The sequence below is a fragment of the Stigmatopora argus genome, chromosome 1 (genome assembly GCF_051989625.1).
Source record: "Stigmatopora argus isolate UIUO_Sarg chromosome 1, RoL_Sarg_1.0, whole genome shotgun sequence".
Lineage (NCBI taxonomy): Eukaryota > Metazoa > Chordata > Actinopteri > Syngnathiformes > Syngnathidae > Stigmatopora > Stigmatopora argus.
The window spans coordinates 2,398,319-2,418,350 of NC_135387.1; the positions used below are offsets into that span (position 1 = coordinate 2,398,319).

General features: G+C 41.6%; 1 protein-coding gene across 5 annotated transcripts in view; it reads right to left on the reverse strand.

Annotated features, from left to right (window-relative positions):
- Positions 1-43: 43 nt before the first annotated feature.
- frmd4bb (FERM domain containing 4Bb) overlaps positions 44-20,032 on the reverse strand; it is an 80,655-nt gene continuing 60,666 nt past the window's right edge. For 2 of the 5 annotated variants that reach the window (XM_077597803.1, XM_077597727.1), the window contains 3 exons: positions 2,926-3,701; positions 1,406-1,547; positions 44-1,254 (listed from right to left, as the gene is read on the reverse strand). In XM_077597803.1, coding sequence (XP_077453929.1) covers positions 1,131-1,254; positions 1,406-1,547; positions 2,926-3,701 — 1,042 coding nt within the window. In that variant the 3' untranslated portion in view covers positions 44-1,130. Of the gene's footprint in view, positions 1,255-1,405; positions 1,548-2,925; positions 3,702-12,627; positions 14,445-20,032 lie in introns of those variants that run through there. The other 3 variants (XR_013299913.1, XR_013299921.1, XM_077597884.1) reach the window with 2 other exon arrangements.

Sequence of the window (20,032 nt, forward strand, 5' to 3'; positions counted from 1 at the left end):
AACAGGTGTTCAGCCACGACTGTACTTGAAGTGGGAGCATTCAAATGAGTCACACAAGTATTTATTAATCCTTCTTTGCAGTGGAAAATATTTCATGAGGACACTCCACAAGATACTTCGAACTACACATGGACTGTACATGTGTGAGAAAACAAAAGTTTTTTGTGATACTTGTCTGGGTTTTATCAAAGTTGTTATCAAAACTACCTGAACACGCACAGCAAATCACAGCATGACAATGGACAACAAATGACAGACTATTAACATTATTAGTACATTCAGATTACAGGTTTAAAGAATGGAAAGAAATTCTACTCACGATCTTCTAATAAACAATCACATTCTAAGTGTCACATTCACAATCTGGATTATCAATTTAGTTAAACTTTTCTTTTTTCTTAACAAAAATGTTTTTCAGCATAAAACAGCAATTAGTTTATCTTTGCTAGTTTCACTGCACAAAATTTGTTGCCTTATATATCACAAATCATTTAGGTTGTGCAACATTTTGAAATTTCGAAACAGTCTGTCTCGCTTCTACAGTACAATCCACTGCAATCAGAGGCACCCTGGATTCAGAGTTTAATTTTAGGAGGGAACGCCTATGTTTTAACATTCTTCATCATCTGATTGCCATGGCTTTTTGCGTTCTGACGATCTGATTTTGTCATCATCATTGGATGTTTGTGTAGTTGCTGCCCAAGTAAGAGCTGGAAAAAAAATCAAATGGATACAGCAGTAAACCATCCTACTTTAAGATGAAAGGAATAAAAAGAGATCTACAGATGGCATGGGGGCGGGATGAACGGCTGTAGCACCCCTATCTTATTACCTCTGCAGCTGCCATTGACGACAATAGGCGTCCAATCTGTTTTCATTAAAAGCGATCAAATATCATTAACTACCACAGCACATAGTGAGTGAATACTTTTGCATAACATCAGAGGGAGGCTATGTACCAGTGATACATTGAGAACTACTGCATTAATCCAGATAACATGCGATACCAGGGTTAAGGTTAGTCCAACAACATTACAAAAAGATTAACTTGTCACATGAAAACATTGATGAAGATGGGCAAATGAACACGAGTTGCAAAACACCATGAACCCAATTTCTAGGGCTCATCCTTAAATGCTAGAGCGGCTGTCTGATGTTTCATCCATTCCAACGTCTTCAGTGCCAACCACCTCAACTGACCCACATTTATTAGGCTTTGTATCAGAGCGCCATACTTTGTTTTCTGGAGGACAGCTGTGGAGAAAGCATTAAGGAATGGTAAAAAACTGAAGAAGCAAGGAAAGTTGGAAAATTATGCTGTCTTTGAGAATTTCTACTTTTGTACTTTGCTATTATTTTTATTTTGTAACGTCAATTAATCCCCTTAACATGAAAAAAAACTTGCCTGTCATTGTGTGTGGGGCTACGATTATATTGCAATGAAGAAACTGCATGTTGAGAGTATTTTGGTGTGTTGGGTGTGTCGTAGTCAGCCAGGTCCACTGCCAGCTGGTTCAGCCAGTTCCCTGCACTTTCCACTGAGGACACTGCAAGTGAGCCCAAAACAAGAGCCTTTTAACTAATATACCAGCATGAATTGCAGATTAACAAAAAAAACCTATGGATGAAAGCGGATTATAAAGCTGTTTTAATTATTTTAGTTAATTACATTAGGCAACAATATTGTGGAAAAAAAATCTATGTTCTTTGAGGTCTGACAGCTGTTTTCATCTAAATTCATGGTAAAGAAACCAAAACTGAAATATTTTTTTCATTAATTTGACAAGTGAGCCTATCCCAACCAACCACAGACAGCAGGCAGGGGGCACCCTTAACTGGTTGCCAGCAAATTGCAGGGCGCAATGAAATGGACAACCACTCACGCTCACAATCACACCGCTACCGAGCTGGAATCAAACCCATACTGCCCACACCAAAGTCAGGCGGAAGAACCATTGCATCAACGGGTGGCCAAAGTCAATTTTTATGACATAATTTATTTTGCTTATTACTATGTACACACAACTATCTTGTCTTTTTAAAAGCATAAGTGATAAAGCAATGTTGTTATTTTTATTTTTTTGTCATTGTACCCAAACGTGGCAAAAAGAAAGCCATTTCTCAAAGATCTCCATAGAAAGAGTATCGTTTAAAGTTTGCCACAAACCACCTGGGAGACTCACCAAACATGTGGACAAAGGTGCTCTGGTCAGATGAAACCAAAATGATATGTTTGGCATGAATTGTAAATGTAAAATAAAAAACATATCGTTCATAAGTGTAAGTTCGCTTGTCTGGGGAAAAAAGAAATTCGGAGAAAAGAAAGCTTGAAAATATGTCTAAAATATACATATACTATATGTTATGAAATAACCAACCTAAACTCACTATGCACATGTACAGTGACAATAAACTTTTGAATCTCATTTTCTGAACCACTTTATCCTCATTAGGGTCGTGGGAGGGGGCACTGGAGCCAATCCCAGCTGTCTCCGGGCGTGATGCGGGGGCCTGAATCGGTGGCCAGCTGATCGCAAGGCACAAGGAGACAAACAACCATGCACACTCACACCCATACCTAGGGGCAATTTAGAGTGTCCAATCAGCCTACCATGCATGTTTTTGGAATGTGGGAGTACCCGGAGGAAACCCACGCAGGCACATGCAAACTCCACACAGATGGACATGACCTGGATTTGAACCCAGGACCCCAGAGCTGTGAGGCCGACGCTTACCACTCGCACCACCGGGCCTAAGAATACTCAGACTTATTTTCCATTCTTCACCCAATATTAGTTACAGACAGCTGCCAGAATAAAACCACAAATAATGTGATACCCATACTTTTTTTAAGATTAATGTGTGGTAATGAAAGGCAAATTCTGTCTGACTTTATTTATAAACCACTTAAGGAAGTCATCTTACCTGATGAGAAAGAGGTTGTTCTGCTGGAGTGGCTAAAGGCTGCCGGCATCGTCTGGTAGCCTAAACTGAGCTGAGAGCCGCTGTCAAAGTCATATCCTGCCCTCTCTCCTTCCTTAGGTCCGCGGTTTCGATGGTACCACCCCCTCAGATGCTCTGCAACCATAGCTTTGTGGATGTTCTTGGCCAAAAGTTCATTCCTTGGTCCCTCACGGCTCCGTGGCGGCCTCACAGTTGCATAGGGATTCTGGGAAAGACTGCCCTGTTGCTCGGAACCATAATGCCTGAATCTGTCATGTCTGTCATAGCCGTTCATTTGATACGAGGGGTTAACATTGTAGTGGCCTTCAATATCATTTTCATACACGTAGGCGCCATTAGCGTAAGGTTCCATGTCTGGATACGGGCAGCCAGAGACATAGTAGGCACTTGGTGGGTAATGGGTGGAGGTTTCGCAGGCATAACTACAACCAGAATGGTGCTGCACAAGGTTGGGCATGCTCCCTGTATTTCCATACACTTCCACATTTCGGTGTAAACGATGCATGGTAGATGTTCGGCAATCTAATGTACTATTGTGAGAAATGCTGGGCCCGCAAAAGTCCAGACTGGACTGGCTGGTGTAGGAAGAGCAGTCCTCCAAAACCTCTGTGCTATTGCTGCGGTGGGCTGATGACAAGGTGAAGACTGGCTTTTCTGCGTCTCCGTCCTTTCTCAGCTGGGGCTGGGATTCCAAACTTCCGCTGCGAGCCCTGAAGCCTTTAGGCAACCCCTCGAATCTGGAAAGAGAACATAGCTTGTTGCTCATATTTGTTAAGAAGTAGTGGCAGATGATGGGATTTTATCAGTTGTGGGCCGTCATGGCCTTCAAGGCCTTCTCTGCTGGCCTAAGAAATATCTGAATGATATTATATTTTGTCCATCAATACTTATTATTCCAAAGGTCTGTTAGCTTCCTTTCATTGCTTTTCCCCCTGGTTGCACTGCTTCCAGATGTGTGTTTTCATATTGAAGCATTTAACCAATCACATTTCAGCCATTATTTGTTGCCAGATCAGATCTGCCTCAAAGCCTTCACAATCAGTTCTGCGGGCTCTGCTGCATTAAACTAGACTGTTGCTTTTAACCAATCAGATTTCGAGTTGGCAACCCCACAATGCTTTTTCATACGCATTAGCATTTTGCTGGCTTGGATACATCATTGCTTTCAACAACTATGATTGGCTAGTAGGCGGGCCAAAGGCAGCCAGAGATCGCAAACTCCACCCACAATGGCCGACAGAAGCAAAACCAAATGGATTCTGTTGCAGATTCGCTCACGAAGCTATTTTCCAGACGGACTTTTCCAGCAAAAAATGGACATCATTAAGAAAGGGCGGTCAACTCCGAAGCTAGCAAGCCTGTTACAGCTGGGATAATGGTGTGTGCGGCACTTTCAGTGCGCTAACTTAGCTGCACAAGCAAATAGTATATTGTTGTGTTGATTTAAAGCCATTTTCAAAACGGACTATGCCGGAAATATGACAGGACAGGCTCGACTTTCATCATTAGCTTCGATGGCGATAGAAAAGAAGGAATAAAGAAAGGAGGATGGATATTGTGTACAGTTAAAAATAATTTTTCGTGAGTATAATATGGCTATATTCCTAAATAATATTTCAATTGTGGGCCCGGTTCTGATATCCGAAAAGCTCCAGTGTTTGTATTTAAGCTACAGTGTTTGTATTTAATCACTAAATGCTGCTAGGATGTGGATTTTACCCCAGTTTAATTTTTGCCGTTTCGCCATTGACGTCCATCGCTGTCTTTTCCCGAGGAAATCACCCCCCTGGCCTGGTTGTAATGTCTCAAAAGCTCCAGTATTTGTATTCAATCAATAAATGCTGCTAGGAAGTGGATTTTACCTAATTTTAGTGCATTTTTTGTCATTTCACGTATGGACGTATCGACGTTCATCGCTGTCTTTTTACCGGGGAAATGATACTCCGGGCCCGGTTCTGATGTCTAAAAAGCTCCAGTATTTGTATTTAATCAATAAATGCAGTTTTGGCTGGATTTTACCCCATTTTCGGGCAATGTTTACCCGTACGCCATTGATGTTCATCGCTGTCTTTTCCCGGGAAAATCGCCCCCCTGGCCTGGTTTTAATGTCTGAAAAGCTCCAGTATTTGTATTTAATCATGAACTGCTGCTAGGAAGTGGATTTTACCCAATTTTTATGCATTGATTTATTGATTATTTTTTATGTGTCGCAGCTCTAGCTGCAGTAGAGGTTTTTCGCCATAAAATAGTTTTTGAGGGTTGGATTGATACGTTGAAGGCGCTACGAGAAAATGCACCGACCGCCACTGGATTTTATACATTCATTCATTCATTCATCTTCCATATCACCCATCCTCGAAAGGCTTGCGGGGGTTGCTGGAGCCTAACCCAGCTGTCGTTGGGCGAAAGGCAGACTACACTCTAGACTGGTCGCCGGTCAATCGTAGGCCACGCAGAGAGAGAATTGACCATCCGCACTCCTAATCATACCGCCAACGGTATACGGTCGATTGGTCGCCGGTCTTTTGGTCGCCCGGAAGGTTATTGATAATTACCATTTAAATCGTTGCTCAAATTCCCTAAATACAAACTGTGAATTACTATTTAGTCATACTTAATGCCCTAGTAAATATTAGGCTAAAGAAATGCTCCAAATTTCCCGGACTTTTATTGGGGTTTTTTTTAGAACTTGTTAAGACCCTGACGGACGTACCTTCTTAAAGGGACAACGCATGTACATACAAACTCATACACTCACACGTCTGCTTAGTGAAACTGCTCATGGCCATTGTTGGCTTTTATTCATGCATAGAGCGTGTTGTTTTACCTTGTTTTGTCGCCGGTCTTTTGGTCGTCGGTCTTTTGGTCGCCGGTCTTTTGGTCGCCGGTCTTTTGGTCGCCCGTTGTTGCGGTCGGGGCGACCAAAAGACCGGGGACCAATCGACCACACACGCCGCCAACAGCGGGAATCTAGCCCACGCCTGCCCACGCCGAAGTCCGGCGAGCGAACCTCTACACCACGATGCGGCTCATTCATTTTCTGAATCGCTTTGAATTCGCTTTATCCTCATTAGGGTCCCGGGAGGTGGGGGGTGCTGGAGCCTATCCCAGCTGTCTCTGGGCCACAGGCGGGGGACACCCTGAATCGGTGGCCAGCCGATCGCAGGGCACAAGGAGACAGACAACCTTTCACACTCACACTCATGCGTAGGGGCAATTTAGAGTGCCCAATAAGCCGACTGACTGGGGAACAGTCTAGGGCAGACATGGGTAAACTATGGCCCGTGGGCCATATACGGCCCGTTAGGCCTTTCAATCCGGCCCGCCTACGTAGTCCAAATTATTATAATTATTTTTATTTTTTTTCCAAGAGGGCGCCGTCACTCGGAAGCCAGTGGCAGTAGCTCTGTCCACTCTTATTTGTTTTTCGTGTTTTACAGCCCTTCTATCTTTTTTTAAATTACATTTTAATATTTCTTAATACATTCCTTTTTAGTTTACTTTGTACTTTATACTTTAATGTTTTTACAACTTTCTATCTTTTTTTAAATTACATTTTAATATTTCTTAATACATTCCTTTTTATTTTACTTTGTACTTTATACTTTAATGTTTTTACAACTTTCTTTGTTCTGTTAGCCTGGCTTCTTTCTGCCACTTCTTTTTTGGAACCATCAGCCATGCCTACTGTTGGGGTTATTCTGGATAATATTATAGATGTATGCATTTTAATTACTTTTGTATGAGAGTGTTTTTAATTTGAGACTGGGGCAAACTCGAGGTCACCCTGCTGGCTCCAGCTTGTTGACATAACACCTCACCCTCCAAGGACTGTTTACTGGGAGATAGACCTCGCAACCCAGACACCCAGATGCAAGTTCGCAATGAAGATTTACAAAGAAACTCATAAATTGTTTTGTCTGGGACGCCGGCAGTTTACCTTATAAAGTAATTATTATGCTTATACTGCAAATTCTTACGCAGGTGTTTTGGTTTCGATCTAATAATGGCAATTGTTTTGAATCAGATTACATTAAATGTTTTCAGTTATGTGCGACTAAATACAGAGACGAGGAGACTGCACGGCAGAATGCTCAGGAACGAAGGCGCGTTATGAGTGTATTCTCCTTGCAAGTTGTAATCAGTTATGTGAACGATGTCTTCCAGTTTTAATTAAACATTACTGATAATGATTTAATGGTATTAATCATTATTCCAACATTTTGGTCCTTCGAGCCTGTGGTCAAGATACCGAAGCAGAATCCAGGACGCTTCCGTTCGATATCTGGGAAAAAGACCATGGCCACGGCAGCTAAATTCTCTTTGCGGGCTAGATTACTCGAAGGAGCGCCCTGGATTCTAGACGGTTGACGACTAATCTGGGGAGACATCTGAGCACATCTCTGGTGAGTCCGCGTGAAATGTCTGCATGTTGTTGACGGGTTCCAAGTGCGCGAAGGGCATTCACGCGATGGCCTTTTTTTGAGAAATAAGGCTCGCGTCCTGAGGATGGCGATTTTTAAAACCCTGTGAATACTAGCCACTAGCAGGTAGACACGAGTGTGGTCTATAAAACGTGGTGGTCAACGTTGTTTTGGTTGTGTGCAATGTTCCCTCTAAGCGGCGCGCGTGCGCAATTGCGCACTACTCTGGTCTTCTCTGCGCAGCAGCAATCATATGGCGCGCAGTATTTTTTTTAACCCCTTTCCCCATGATGGTGCCGTTTAAGCGGCAGCCAGTGGCAGTAGCTCTGTCCACTCTTGTGTTTTTCGTGTTTTACAGCATGTTTTACATGAAAAATTAGAGGGAACATTGACATGCACCTGCTTGTGGCAGGTGTGATACTGGTGTGCCCATAGCGAGCAATGATGATGTCATGACCGGATGATTAGCCTAAAGACGTTTTGCCGACGGACGTTTGACAGACGGACAGGTCGCCGAATGAAAGTTCGTTCAAACAGCGTTTAATGATTAAATACAAATACTAGTATTTGTTAGTTTAATGATTAAATACAAATACTAGTATTTATATTTATTCATTACCACAGCTGTTTTCAGCTGGATTTGACCGAATTAGAGAGCATTTTGAGCCGTTTGGCGAATGGACGTATATGGACGTTTTTTTTGCCTCCATCGCGGCATCATCGCGACATTTTACCGAGGAATTCACTTCCCTGGGCTCGGTTCTAATGTCCAAAGAGCTCCAGTATTTGTATTTAATCATTAAACGCTGTTTTTGGATGGATTTGACCAAATTTGAGAGCATTTTGAGCCGTTTGGCGACTGGACGTATATAGACGTTTTTTTTGCCTCCATCGCGACATCATCGCGACATTTTACCGAGGAATTCACTTCCCTGGGCTCGGTTCTAATGTCCAAAGAGCTCCAGTATTTGTATTTAATCATTAAACGCTGTTTTTGGCTGGATTTGACCAAATTTGAGAGTATTTTGAGCCGTTTGGCGAATGGACGTATATAGACGTTTTTTTTGCCTCCATCCCGACATTTTACCGAGGAATTCACTTCCCTGGGCTCGGTTCTAATGTCCAAAGAGCTCCAGTATTTGTATTTAATCATTAAATGCTTTTTTAGGATGGATTTGACCCGATTGCTGTCATTTTACGGCTCGGTTCTGCTACATCTGCCCGCCCAAGAGTGCTTATTCCCGGGCTGCCATGCCCGCCCAAGAGTGCTTATTCCCGGGCTGCCATGCCCGCCCAAGAGTGCTTATTCCCGGGCTGCCATGCCCGCCCAAGAGTGCTTATTCCCGGGCTGCCATTGATGGTAGACTAACATTGATTTTTACTATAATTTGGACAACGCCGGTGGCGGGCCGGATTAAAAATCCTAACGGGCCGTATATGGCCCGCGGGCCGAGGTTGAAAAACTTGTAGACACACGATCCGGGGGCGGGGCGAGCGCGCAAATCCCGTTTCGGCAAAACCTCCGTTCGGCGGAACGTCCATTCGGCGACCTGCCCGTCTGTCAAACGTCCGTCGGCGAAACGTCTTTAGGCAAATCATCCGAGTACCGATGATGTCGCTCACACTGGTACTCAGTGCGATCAGGGAGGTTGTCTTTCTGCCCAGACCAACGAAAAATTAGAGGGAACATTGGTTGTGTGTGTAGTTGTTAAAGCCTAAGGAGAAACAGGAGGAGAAGAAAAAAAAAGTTACTACGAGGTTGCACACGAATCCACTCCAAAATGGGTAGCTCAAACAATAACGCGGCTATTGACGACGATCCAAAGATGCGTCTGCCGTGTAAAGATTGGAAATTTGTTGAAAATCAGAGCGCTTTTAGAATTAGACATCTAAACTTATAGATAAAATAAATATGGTTTTGCTAGCTTAATATGCATAAGATATTGATACTACGGGATAATGTACGTACTAATGCATAGAGGTAATATATATGTATAATATATGAATGGAGATAGAAGCGATACGGCTTGTTCCACAGATACTAATTATTGTTTTTGATGACGAGGCGGGGAAAGGCAAAACGTGCTGTTTTGTAAAAAATAGCGGTCCTCGGTTGGTTGATAGGAGCGAGGCGATGGGCTGTTTTGTTCTAAAAACAAGGCATGCCTGCTCAAAATGATTTGAATGAGGATTTTGAACATGGGGATGTTGAGCTAAATTTAATGGAAACACTGGCATTTGATTTGGTTAAACCAGAGATCACATTTTTTGTAAATGGAATTCAATTGGAATTTTTGTGTGATGCTGAAACTTGTAAAACTGCAATTAAAATGGTTATTTCCAAGTGCTAGACATACTTTGTTAATAGTACCTAAATGTATTGTCAATTTAATGGAATGAAATGGCTTATTGCGGCTTATCCTGGTTTTGATCCCCTCCGCTAGCGGGAATATTTTGGTTAACAGTCGAAAAGAAATACAAAACGGCCAATTACCGTAATTACTCGAATATAACACGCAGATTTTTGCTATATAATTAATTCCAATAGTTGGGGGTGAGTGTTATAATCAATAACTAAAATAAATTACAAATTTTCGATCGAAAAAAGCATTGTCAAACTCACTTTGACGCACGCATTTTACGTCATCTCGTACAGCCGACGCACGGATTTTACGTCATCTCGTAAAGCCAATCGGATGATGTGTTGTGGGAGGAAGAGGAATTTGACGCATACCGGCTGTAGCCAATCCATTGTTTGCTTTCGTTTCCTGTATTTAAGTAGCGACGCGTCATCACACGTCGCCGGATCGTTCACTATCGTTGACTATCATTGACTGTTGTTAGCGGTTGCTAGCGGTCGCTAGCTGTCGTTATTCTGTTGCCTCTGTCCGTATGCGCGCCGCATGCGGCCACGTTTGTTTCCACGCCTTGGTTGATTCATTAAAGGACTCCGTATCACGCTGAATGCCTCGTCCTCTCCTGCTTCCTGTATTTGGGTCTACCTACATCCACGGTCGCGTCGCACAACGCGGCGCGACCGTAACAGATGCCCCCGATCGCGCTGCGATGACCCAGCGACGCGGCGCGATCATAACAAGAGGACAGACAAAGAGAGAGAGGAACTCTTCATTTGAAGGATTCTAATGAATAAATTTGTTTGAACAAAACAATCGTGAAACGAAGAAAAAAAGGTAAGATTTCTGATTTTCGTCAGCGGGAAATTTTAGGTGCGCACTATATTCGATTACTGCGTTTTTCCAGATATTTTTGGCCCAAGATTACCTGCGTGTTATTTTCGAGTGCGCGTTATATTTGAGTAATTACGGTAAATGTTTAGCGGGGTTGCCAAACCTGCGTTTTTGTCATACTCTAAACTGGTCAAATAATGCGGCGGCTGCGGGGGAGCGCGGCTGTTTTTGCTGCTGCTGATTTGAACGCGGAGAAACATGACAGTGTTAGACATTCAGTATGCGCGCGGACCGCACAAGCGACTACATTTTTTTGGACCCCTTCCGTGAAGACCTTACAATAATTGGCCTTGGGGTGCTGAAGCAAACTTGAGGGCAAAAATGGGTTTTGCTATGATATAGTTATGCTTGCAGCATATTGTGATTATGGGGTCTTAGCAAAATATTGTGATATAGTTGGATATCGGGAGAGGAATTAATTTAGTCTTCTCTAAAAAGCATTAGAATTGTGCACAGGAGGCGAAGCATTGTGCACAGAAAGAAAAAGGGAGCATTTTGGAATGTGTAAACAAAATATAAGGATGCTGCTTCGCAGCGAACGTGAAGGTCACAGTTAGCGGCTAAGAGCGTGCTTCCGTTAAACATTTCATAATAAAAGAAGCAGGGTTTCCGCAATTACCTCCGCACTTATTCTTTGGATTTAATCAGAAATGTCTTTCGAGGTGATAGAAAATCTGTTTAGCAAAGATTGATTTGGTAAAAGCTTTGGAATTGGGAATAGAGCTATTATTATTATTTTTTTTTTTTATTTGTGAAGTTAAAAGGGCTCTTAATTAAAGAGAGCTAGTTTTGGAGGATAAAAGAATATTAATACTGTTTTTGAATGGTTGGATTGTTCAAAATACTTTAATATAGGAGATTGGCTGGTTAAAGAAAAAAAGGGGGGGATTGGAAAATTTTCAATATTATGGCATATTGGTGACAATTTTTGGGTCCTTTATTAAACATTGAAAATTTTAATTATGGAATACCTACTAAAATGTTTATTTCTCTAATTTAATTATTGTTGATTTTTATTGTGGTAACAGAGAGCTATAGGAAATAGCTCTTATCTTAAGTAAACATGGTATGAGGTGAATTATGTCTTAGGTATTAAGAGTTATTTGGTTGTTACAGAGATCATACATGAAATTAACAATGAAAAAATGGCATGAGAAAATTCATGGCATTCGTCCAAATCATTAGGTAAATTGGACCTGGCTGGGGTAGATAAGATAATTGATTTAGGATAGGCATAGTTTCCCTAGAAGAAACATGGAGTGTTTTTAAGTGCACAAAAGACATTCCCTGTTTGTCCTGAAGGGGGAAATATGCTTTGGTATATGTCATATTGATGACTATTAGGATATTAGCATTGATCAATTGATACAACCAAATGACGTTGCTGTCTATTGCTTTAGGGGCATACAAATTAAGAGAAATTTAGCCAAAACTTACAGCATTGCAATTATGGGGTTAATACACCTAAATGTTACAGTGATAACGATTGGCAATAACAAGCTTAGATAAAGGAGAATATCTACAAAAAATTCTGGTGGGGCCTTTCATGGTGTGAAACAAGTGATGAAATGAATGAATGTCTATGTTTCAAAAATAGCATCTCCAAATTATAAAATATCAACCTTTGAGTAATGCTTTGAGTAGATGGGTTGTCTAGAATGGGCAAAATTCGATAGCATTGAAAGGGGGTGTAACTTAATGCAGAACATGGAAGTAAAGTTTTTACAAACGGTTAAAATACTTAAGGGGTGTGTGTGTGTTTCAATGTGTCACAACTTTTCCGTTATTGCATTATTGGCGAATAGATAGTTAATCACAGCCACTCGCATGGCAGTCCACATGCTGACTGACTGGGGTAAGGAGCGGTGGCAATTGAACTTCCAGAACAAATTTCTATTTTTAGATATGTGGCACGCGAATCTAAAACATTAATTACCTAGTTCCTTCAGGCATCAACCTTGCAGCTCGAGGATCTACTAATGAAAGCGTGGTGGAGCCAGACCTTCCGGAGTGTGGAGTATTCCTGGTGTCCTCAAGAATTTGTAGGTTTTCTTTGGGTACTCCAGTTTTACTCCAACAAACCAAAATTATGGATGACTGGTGGAACACTCTAAATTCCCTGATTATGAGTGCGAGCGTGGATGAGTGTCTGTCTTTTGTGTTTTAATTGGCTAGCCACCAAGATATATCAATCTTCTAATATCAAGGTGGAATTTTTCTGAAATCGCTGATAAGCCTTTCAAGGACGGCGGTGGCAGAGTAGGACAGAAACAAAAAGAAGGGAAAAGAATTTCGCCAAATGATTTTTTTTTATTTCTGCAATGGGAAATTTGGGAACCTGGTGGACTAAACAAAAACAAAAGACTTATCTAGGAGGGCTGCCATTTTGAGTCATGGGGCATTTCATGCCTCAAAAAGGGGGGAGATTATGGATTCAATATATATGCAGATATACGGCCAAAACACGGGCAATTCCCCTTTTGTCAAGCTACAAAAGCTACATATCCATTTCAAAGGATACATATGGATTTTATAGAGAATATGTGTGGTACATAACAGTCCTAAAACAGAGATTGGGGAAACCTTGTTGCAGAAACTGGTCAAGATTGGCAAGCTTGGATGACACACGTGTGCGAAAAAACCATCAGGCCTTTGATAAAATTAACCCATACAGTGGGGGCATTACAAATCATTATTCAGACTGACAAATTAACTTGTGGAAAAGATCCTTGTCTGACGTTTTTCCTAAGTCCATGGGCAGGTGGAGAAGACCCTTTTTACAACTTTTACATTTGTGTCTCAACAACAATGACCATGTCTATGGAAAACCGTCAGAGATGGAAACACCCGGATCCGCCATAGTGAAATTGAAATCTGAGATGACCAGGGATGAATTCATTTCCGCAACAGGGAGTTCCCAAACGGGAGGCGGTAAGAAATAATTGGTGATTGTTGATGGAAAATGCAGCTATTATAAATCAAACCTGTATAACATGTATGGGGCCTGACCTCTCTTAAGAGTAGTACCCGCGCAAATTACTCGATTGTGTAAAGGAGATAATGATAAAAGAAGATGTAAGCCAAAGTGTGAGAAATAATGTATACCCTGTTCCAAGAGCAGCAAAGGACAAAGCTAACTTTTCAACACATGTTGTTTGATCATTTTACCTGCTTAAACCTTACAGGGCATGGTCTGAAGCTGGAGGCGATAAATGAGACGTGGTGTGCCCATGTCCTAAAACCGACTACACCCTGATACCACGTTCTGACCTATGGTGGTGTGGTAGAAATAAATTATACGACTCCTGCCGAAACGCGGCAGGACTTTGTGCCTTGGGGTCACTGCTTTTACCAGTGTCTGTTTTTCCATCTACAGTGGAGATACAATTGGCTGAAATCCAGTATGATGGTGGGTCCCTCCCGACGGTGTCGATCAGTATGGAGAGGGAGATCCAACATACATTGATGCGATTGGCATCCCCCGGGGCGTACCAGATGAGTATAAGTTGGCTAATCAGGTCGCAGCAGGTTGGGAGTCTATTTTTCTTTTAAGTACCCCAAAACAAAAATGTGGATAGGATAAATTACCTGCATTACAATGTCCAAAACCTTGGAAATTATACTGAACAGGGATTTGTGGCGATAAAGAAACAACTGGCAGCCACTAGTCTGATGGCGTTCCAGGATCGCATAGCGGTTGAAATGCTTCTTGAAGGAGCAGGGGGCGTATGCAATGTTTGAAAATGTTGCACTCAACAACACGTCCCCCACTGGGTCCCTCACCAGGGCCAACGATGGCCTGCAGACCCTAAACCGCAAGATGAAAAAGAATACTGGAGTAGAATTATCCGCTTGACAGATTGGTGGGATTAGGCCTTCGTACATACAAAGGTTTGGTCCTATCTGTTGTCATTTCAGTAGCCATTTTTGCTACGACTTTGACATTATGAGGGTGTTGTCTTATTCCCTGCTTAAGATCCTTGCTAAGCCGACTTATAACCACTGTGATGGCCCCTACAAATTCTAAATTGCATGAATTATATCCTCTGCTGATGAAACGTACTGAGGGGAGCAGTGAATTCCAGGAGCATGGTAATTCCGAGAACGAATTGGGCGAAAATGATTTTCTTTTTTCTTTTTCAGACAAGCCGAATGAGTAGGGACTAAGCGGGTAAAATTAAGGCAGTCAACGGACATTTCCCCTTTGTATTTGCCATAAAATGAATTATTAGCATACATATTATAAAAACGGGGGAATATTGGGGTTATTCTGGATAATATTATAGATGTATGCATTTTAATTACTTTTGTATGAGAGTGTCTTTAATTTGAGACTGGGGCAAACTCGAGGTCACCCTGCTGGCTCCAGCTTGTTGACATAACACCTCACCCTCCAAGGACTGTTTACTGGTAGATAGACCTCGCAACCCAGACACCCAGATGCAAGTTCGCAATGAAGATTTACGAAGAAACTCATAAATTGTTTTGTCTGGGACGCTGGCAGTTTACCTTATAAAGAAATTATTATGCTTATACTGCAAATTCTTACGCAGATGTTTTGGTTTCGATCTAATAATGGCAATTGTTTTGAATCAGATTACATTAAATGTTTTCAGTTATGTGCGACTAAATACAGAGAAGAGGAGACTGCACGGCAGAATGCTCAGGAACGAAGGCGCGTTATGAGTGTATTCTCCTTGCAAGTTGTAATCAGTTATCTGAATGATGTCTTCCAGTTTTAATTAAATATTACTAATAATGATTTAATGGTATTAATCATTATTCCAACACCTACGCTGTAACACACATGGGACTAGCTGTTACAATATGCAGGAGAAGGAGCAACACCTCAATCCCGCTGGAAACTCGGAGCTGGACCAAAGTGCCGGGAGAAGAAGCAACGCTTCTGACCAACCATTCCATCAAGGGATAAGATGGAAGAGCTGTCGGCGCTTACCAGGCCGGAAGCGGAGTCCTGCTCTGCTGCTGTTGTCTTCAGCTCCAGACTACTGAGGAACTGTGCGGATAAGCTTGGAAGAGTGACTCTGCATATTCTCTATCTCGGTCACAGTCTGCAGAAGTTCCCCATCTTGTGGAAGACTTCCTGTGTGTGGTTCCAGTTTTTTTCCAACTTTACAACGTCTTTTTGAGTCTGTATCCGTTTTAGCTACCGCAACCAAGATGGCTCCGTCCACTCTTGCTCGTTTTGTGTTTTTGCTGCTTTTCTGTCTTAATGATCCCATTTACTTTGATTTGCTTTGTACTTTGTGCTTTTGCTTTGTTGTTCTGTCTAATCACCCTCTGCTACTGTCACAATGAAATTTCCCGAATATGGGATGAATAAAGTTATCCAAACCAATCCAATACCCTAATTTCCCTGATAGATGGCGCACTAGCCTAGTAAATGTATGTAAATGTGTGTGGGAGCTACTTGAGAATACTGACACATTTCTGAACATTTAACTTTTACTGTCGACATCCTGACACACATGAACGAGCTGAATGTGAAGCTACAAGAGAAAAAACAATTTGTGCATGAAATGCAAGCAAACCTTCCGCCTTCAAAACCAAGCTGGTTTTATTTTTCAAGCAAATATCAGACAAGTCATTTGCTCATTTCTCCACACTGGTTGCGTTAAAGGAGGCCCCCGCATGTGAAAAAATACAGGAAATCATTGGATGACCTGCATGAGCAATTTTGCCATCGGTTTTGTGATTTTGGAAAAATTGACAGCTGGTGTCATGTCCTTTCTCACAAGACCCGGAAACGGTTCCACAGGAGTTGCAGTTGGAACTGATTGATCTCCAATGTGACAAGTTCAACTCCCTGAAAGTCTCTGAGTTTTAGGCTTCATTAAGTGCAACCAAATTTCCAAACATCCAGAAGATGGCACAGAGGATTCTGGTGTTATTTGGCTCTACATATTTGTCTGAACAGACCTTTAGTCTGATGAAAACCAAGAAAGCACCCCATAAATCCCAGATGAGTGATGAGTAGGATCATATTTTAGTCCTTTTTTCTGTTTGTTTCATATGTATGGTTAACGAATGCAGTTTTTTTTATATGTATCGTATCTTGTACTGACCCGGCCCGCCTGTCAATTTTTTAAAGTCAATGTGGCCCCCGGCCCGAAAAGTTTGCCCAACCCTGGTCTAGGGTGCAGTCTGGCTTTCGCCAGACGACAGCTGATTTAGGTTCCAGCAACCCCCGCAACCCTTTCGAGGATGGGCGGTATGGAAGATGCACGGATGGATGGATGGACAATATTATAAATAGTAAACTGCAATTAATTCTGACGTGTTGACAGTAAATAAAAATCAATGATAACAAAACACAATTAGAAGTCCCTGAATCATGAAAACAGTTTCTATATCTATATGAAGATAACATTTTTAAGAAAATACCTAATAATTAAAAAAAGGAGGTAGCGAACACACAAATAAACTAATATTTTAGGACATAATTACACAGTAACAAAAACAATAAATATATAGTACAGTCATACCTTGATATACGAGTGCCCCAACATACGAGAAATTTCAGATCCGAGTAAAATTCCGAGCAAATATTTGCCTTGAGATACGAACATACAAGACAGCCAGGTGGCCGAGACGCGAGAGGCTGCTTATGATCATAGCTGGGCACTGTCTTTCTTGCGGCATCTCCCTCTTGTAAAGATATCCACAAGAACTCCGGGTACTCCGGTTTCCTCCCACATTCCAAAAACATGTATGATAGGCTGATTGGACACTCTAAATTGCCCCTAGGTATAGTATGAGTGCGCATGGTTGTCCGTCTCCTCGTGCCCTGCGATCGGCTGGCCACCGATCCAGGCCCCTGCCTCTGGCCCGGAGTCAGCTGGGATAGGCTCCAGCACCCCCCACGACCCTAATGAGGATAAGGCGGTTCAGAAAATGAGATGAGAAGAGACAAAAGCAAACAACGCCAGATAGGTTCCTCTTAAAAACTCTGGCTAAAACGGAAGGTGGAAGGGAGGCAAAAAGAGCTAAGCCGGAAGAAGAAAAGGAAAAAAATAAATAACACTAGAAATAAGTTTAGTGTAAGGTAAGATTAAAACTTATTTTTAAGTGTGTCTGTATCATAATCTAAATTCATCCAAAAAGTCTCTCTATCTCTCTCTCTCCCTCCTCTGTGCACTCCGTGTTGTACTAAAAAATGTCTCATTTTAGTATAACCACTAGATACCGTATTTACTCGCATGTAAGCCACCCGCGCGTATAAGCCGCACCCTGAATATTGCCTTGAATTTTTTGAATATTACAATTTCTCGCGTATAAGCCGCCCCCGATTCCCAATTTTCACCTCCGTATTCATGGTAGTAATAATTGAAGGGAAAATCTTAAGAAAAATCATCACAAGTGGTATTTCTGAGATACTGTATGAATCAAAAGCACATTATTAGGTTCCTTATCATAAGGAAGTTAATATGCCTGTCATTGTAAATGCAAAATATAAAAAAATTCAATTTGAACAAAGAAATAAGTCCATCTTGACAAAAACCTGATGCTTTTGAATGACAGAAATTACAATTGTCTTAACAGAAGTTTAAGATGTTGTGGTTGCCATATCGCCTTTAATGTCGAAATATCTCAATTCTTTCGATGGTTCATATTACTGCAATAGTTGTCAATTTCGAACAAGAAATAATAAAAAAATCAAAGTGGAATTTTGTTTTATTTCATTATCACAAATGTACAATCATTTCCTTTCTGTGTTCTGAAAGGTTGTTGCCTGTATGTAGACAAATTTTAAAAAGAATTCACAGGAGCAGTACATTCAGGAAGTGTGTTCGTAGCGCTCTACTTTTCACCAAGTCTGTGGGTAACATTAGATACATTTTACACAGGTATCTAGGCTGATATTGTAAAGATCGACCACAAGACCTTCGTTCAGCCTTAACAACTATTGGGATGTGCTGACATGGTCAACACTCCGAACATATCTATCAAGGCTACTCGCGTCTGGCCAGTCAGACCACGTTTAACTAAGGTGCCCAGAATGTGCAGTGCCAAGCACAAGTGAGTTTTTTCACGTTTTAAGCAAGATACGGTCTATTTGTTTTTCTTGAATCTCATTCATAGACGTCAAAATAAATTTTGTTTAGCACTTTCTCTGTTTAGCTTTTCTCTATTTTGAAATAAATGAACATATCGGACGCATTGTCTTGCGTTATGGCGTTTCATCTTTGTCACCTTGCAGTTTCTTGCATGTCAAGTCTAATTTATGCGCATACAAGGCATACTCTGGATTAAATCATCATTTTGTTGAGGGAGAAAATACGGTAGATACATACCGTATTTTCACGACTATATGGCGCATCGTATTTTAAGCCGCAGTATCAGTAACGAGTGCTATTTCTGTATTTGACACACACAAAGGACGCACCGTTTTTATAGACGCAGCCAGGCATGGCAAAACATACACCAGCTTAAACATACACGCTACACCCACACGCTAAAAACACGTTTTTAAAAAGGCACCGGAAGCAAAACTGAGTTCGGTTGTACTTTATTTAGCCATTTTACAATGTACTCACATCATCATCACCCAAAAATTTATCAAAGTCCTCATTTTCTGTGTCCGAATTGAACAAATGTCCAAATGAGTCATCGAAAACACGTTCGTCCAGGCGGCCACAATCCATTTGCAAATAGTAGCTAGCTAGTAGCTAGCGTAACTATTCCAGCGCTGCCTTCCACGCTTCGTAAAACTGTGTTGATGTCGATGTCCAGGCCACAATCCATTCGCAAATAGTAGCTAGCTAGTAGCTAGCGTAACTATTCCAGCGCTGCCTTCCACGCTTCGTAAAACTGTGTTGATGTTGATGTCCAGGCCACAATCCATTCACAAATAGTAGCTAGCTAGTAGCTAGCGTAACTATTCCAGCGCTGCCTTCCACGCTTCGTAAAGCTGTGTTGATGTCGATGTCCAGGCCATAATCCATTCGCAAATAGTAGCTAGCTAGTAGCTAGTGTAACTATTCTAGGCCACAATCCATTGGGTGTATTGACAAAAGAACTATATATCCCAGCAGTCACTGCGCAGTACTTTTTCTACGGGGAAAATAGTAGAGTCGGGGGCTGCTTGCCGTAGTTGTGAGAGCTGTAGAGGATGGTGTACCCTATCGACTGATTTATTTTATTTTATCGTGATAACAATTTTAGTATTGGTCCATCAATAAAGTGCACTGGATTATAAGGCGCCCTGTCTATTTTGGAGAAAATTTAAGACTTTTATGTGCGCCTTATAGTCGTGAAAATACAGTACTACACCAATCTGTTCTCTTACAACTGTAATCAGTTGATTGCAGTTAGTTGCTGCTTCTTCCAGGAGACCTCCTCATGTTTCAGTAGGGAGGAAAACCTGCACCCACT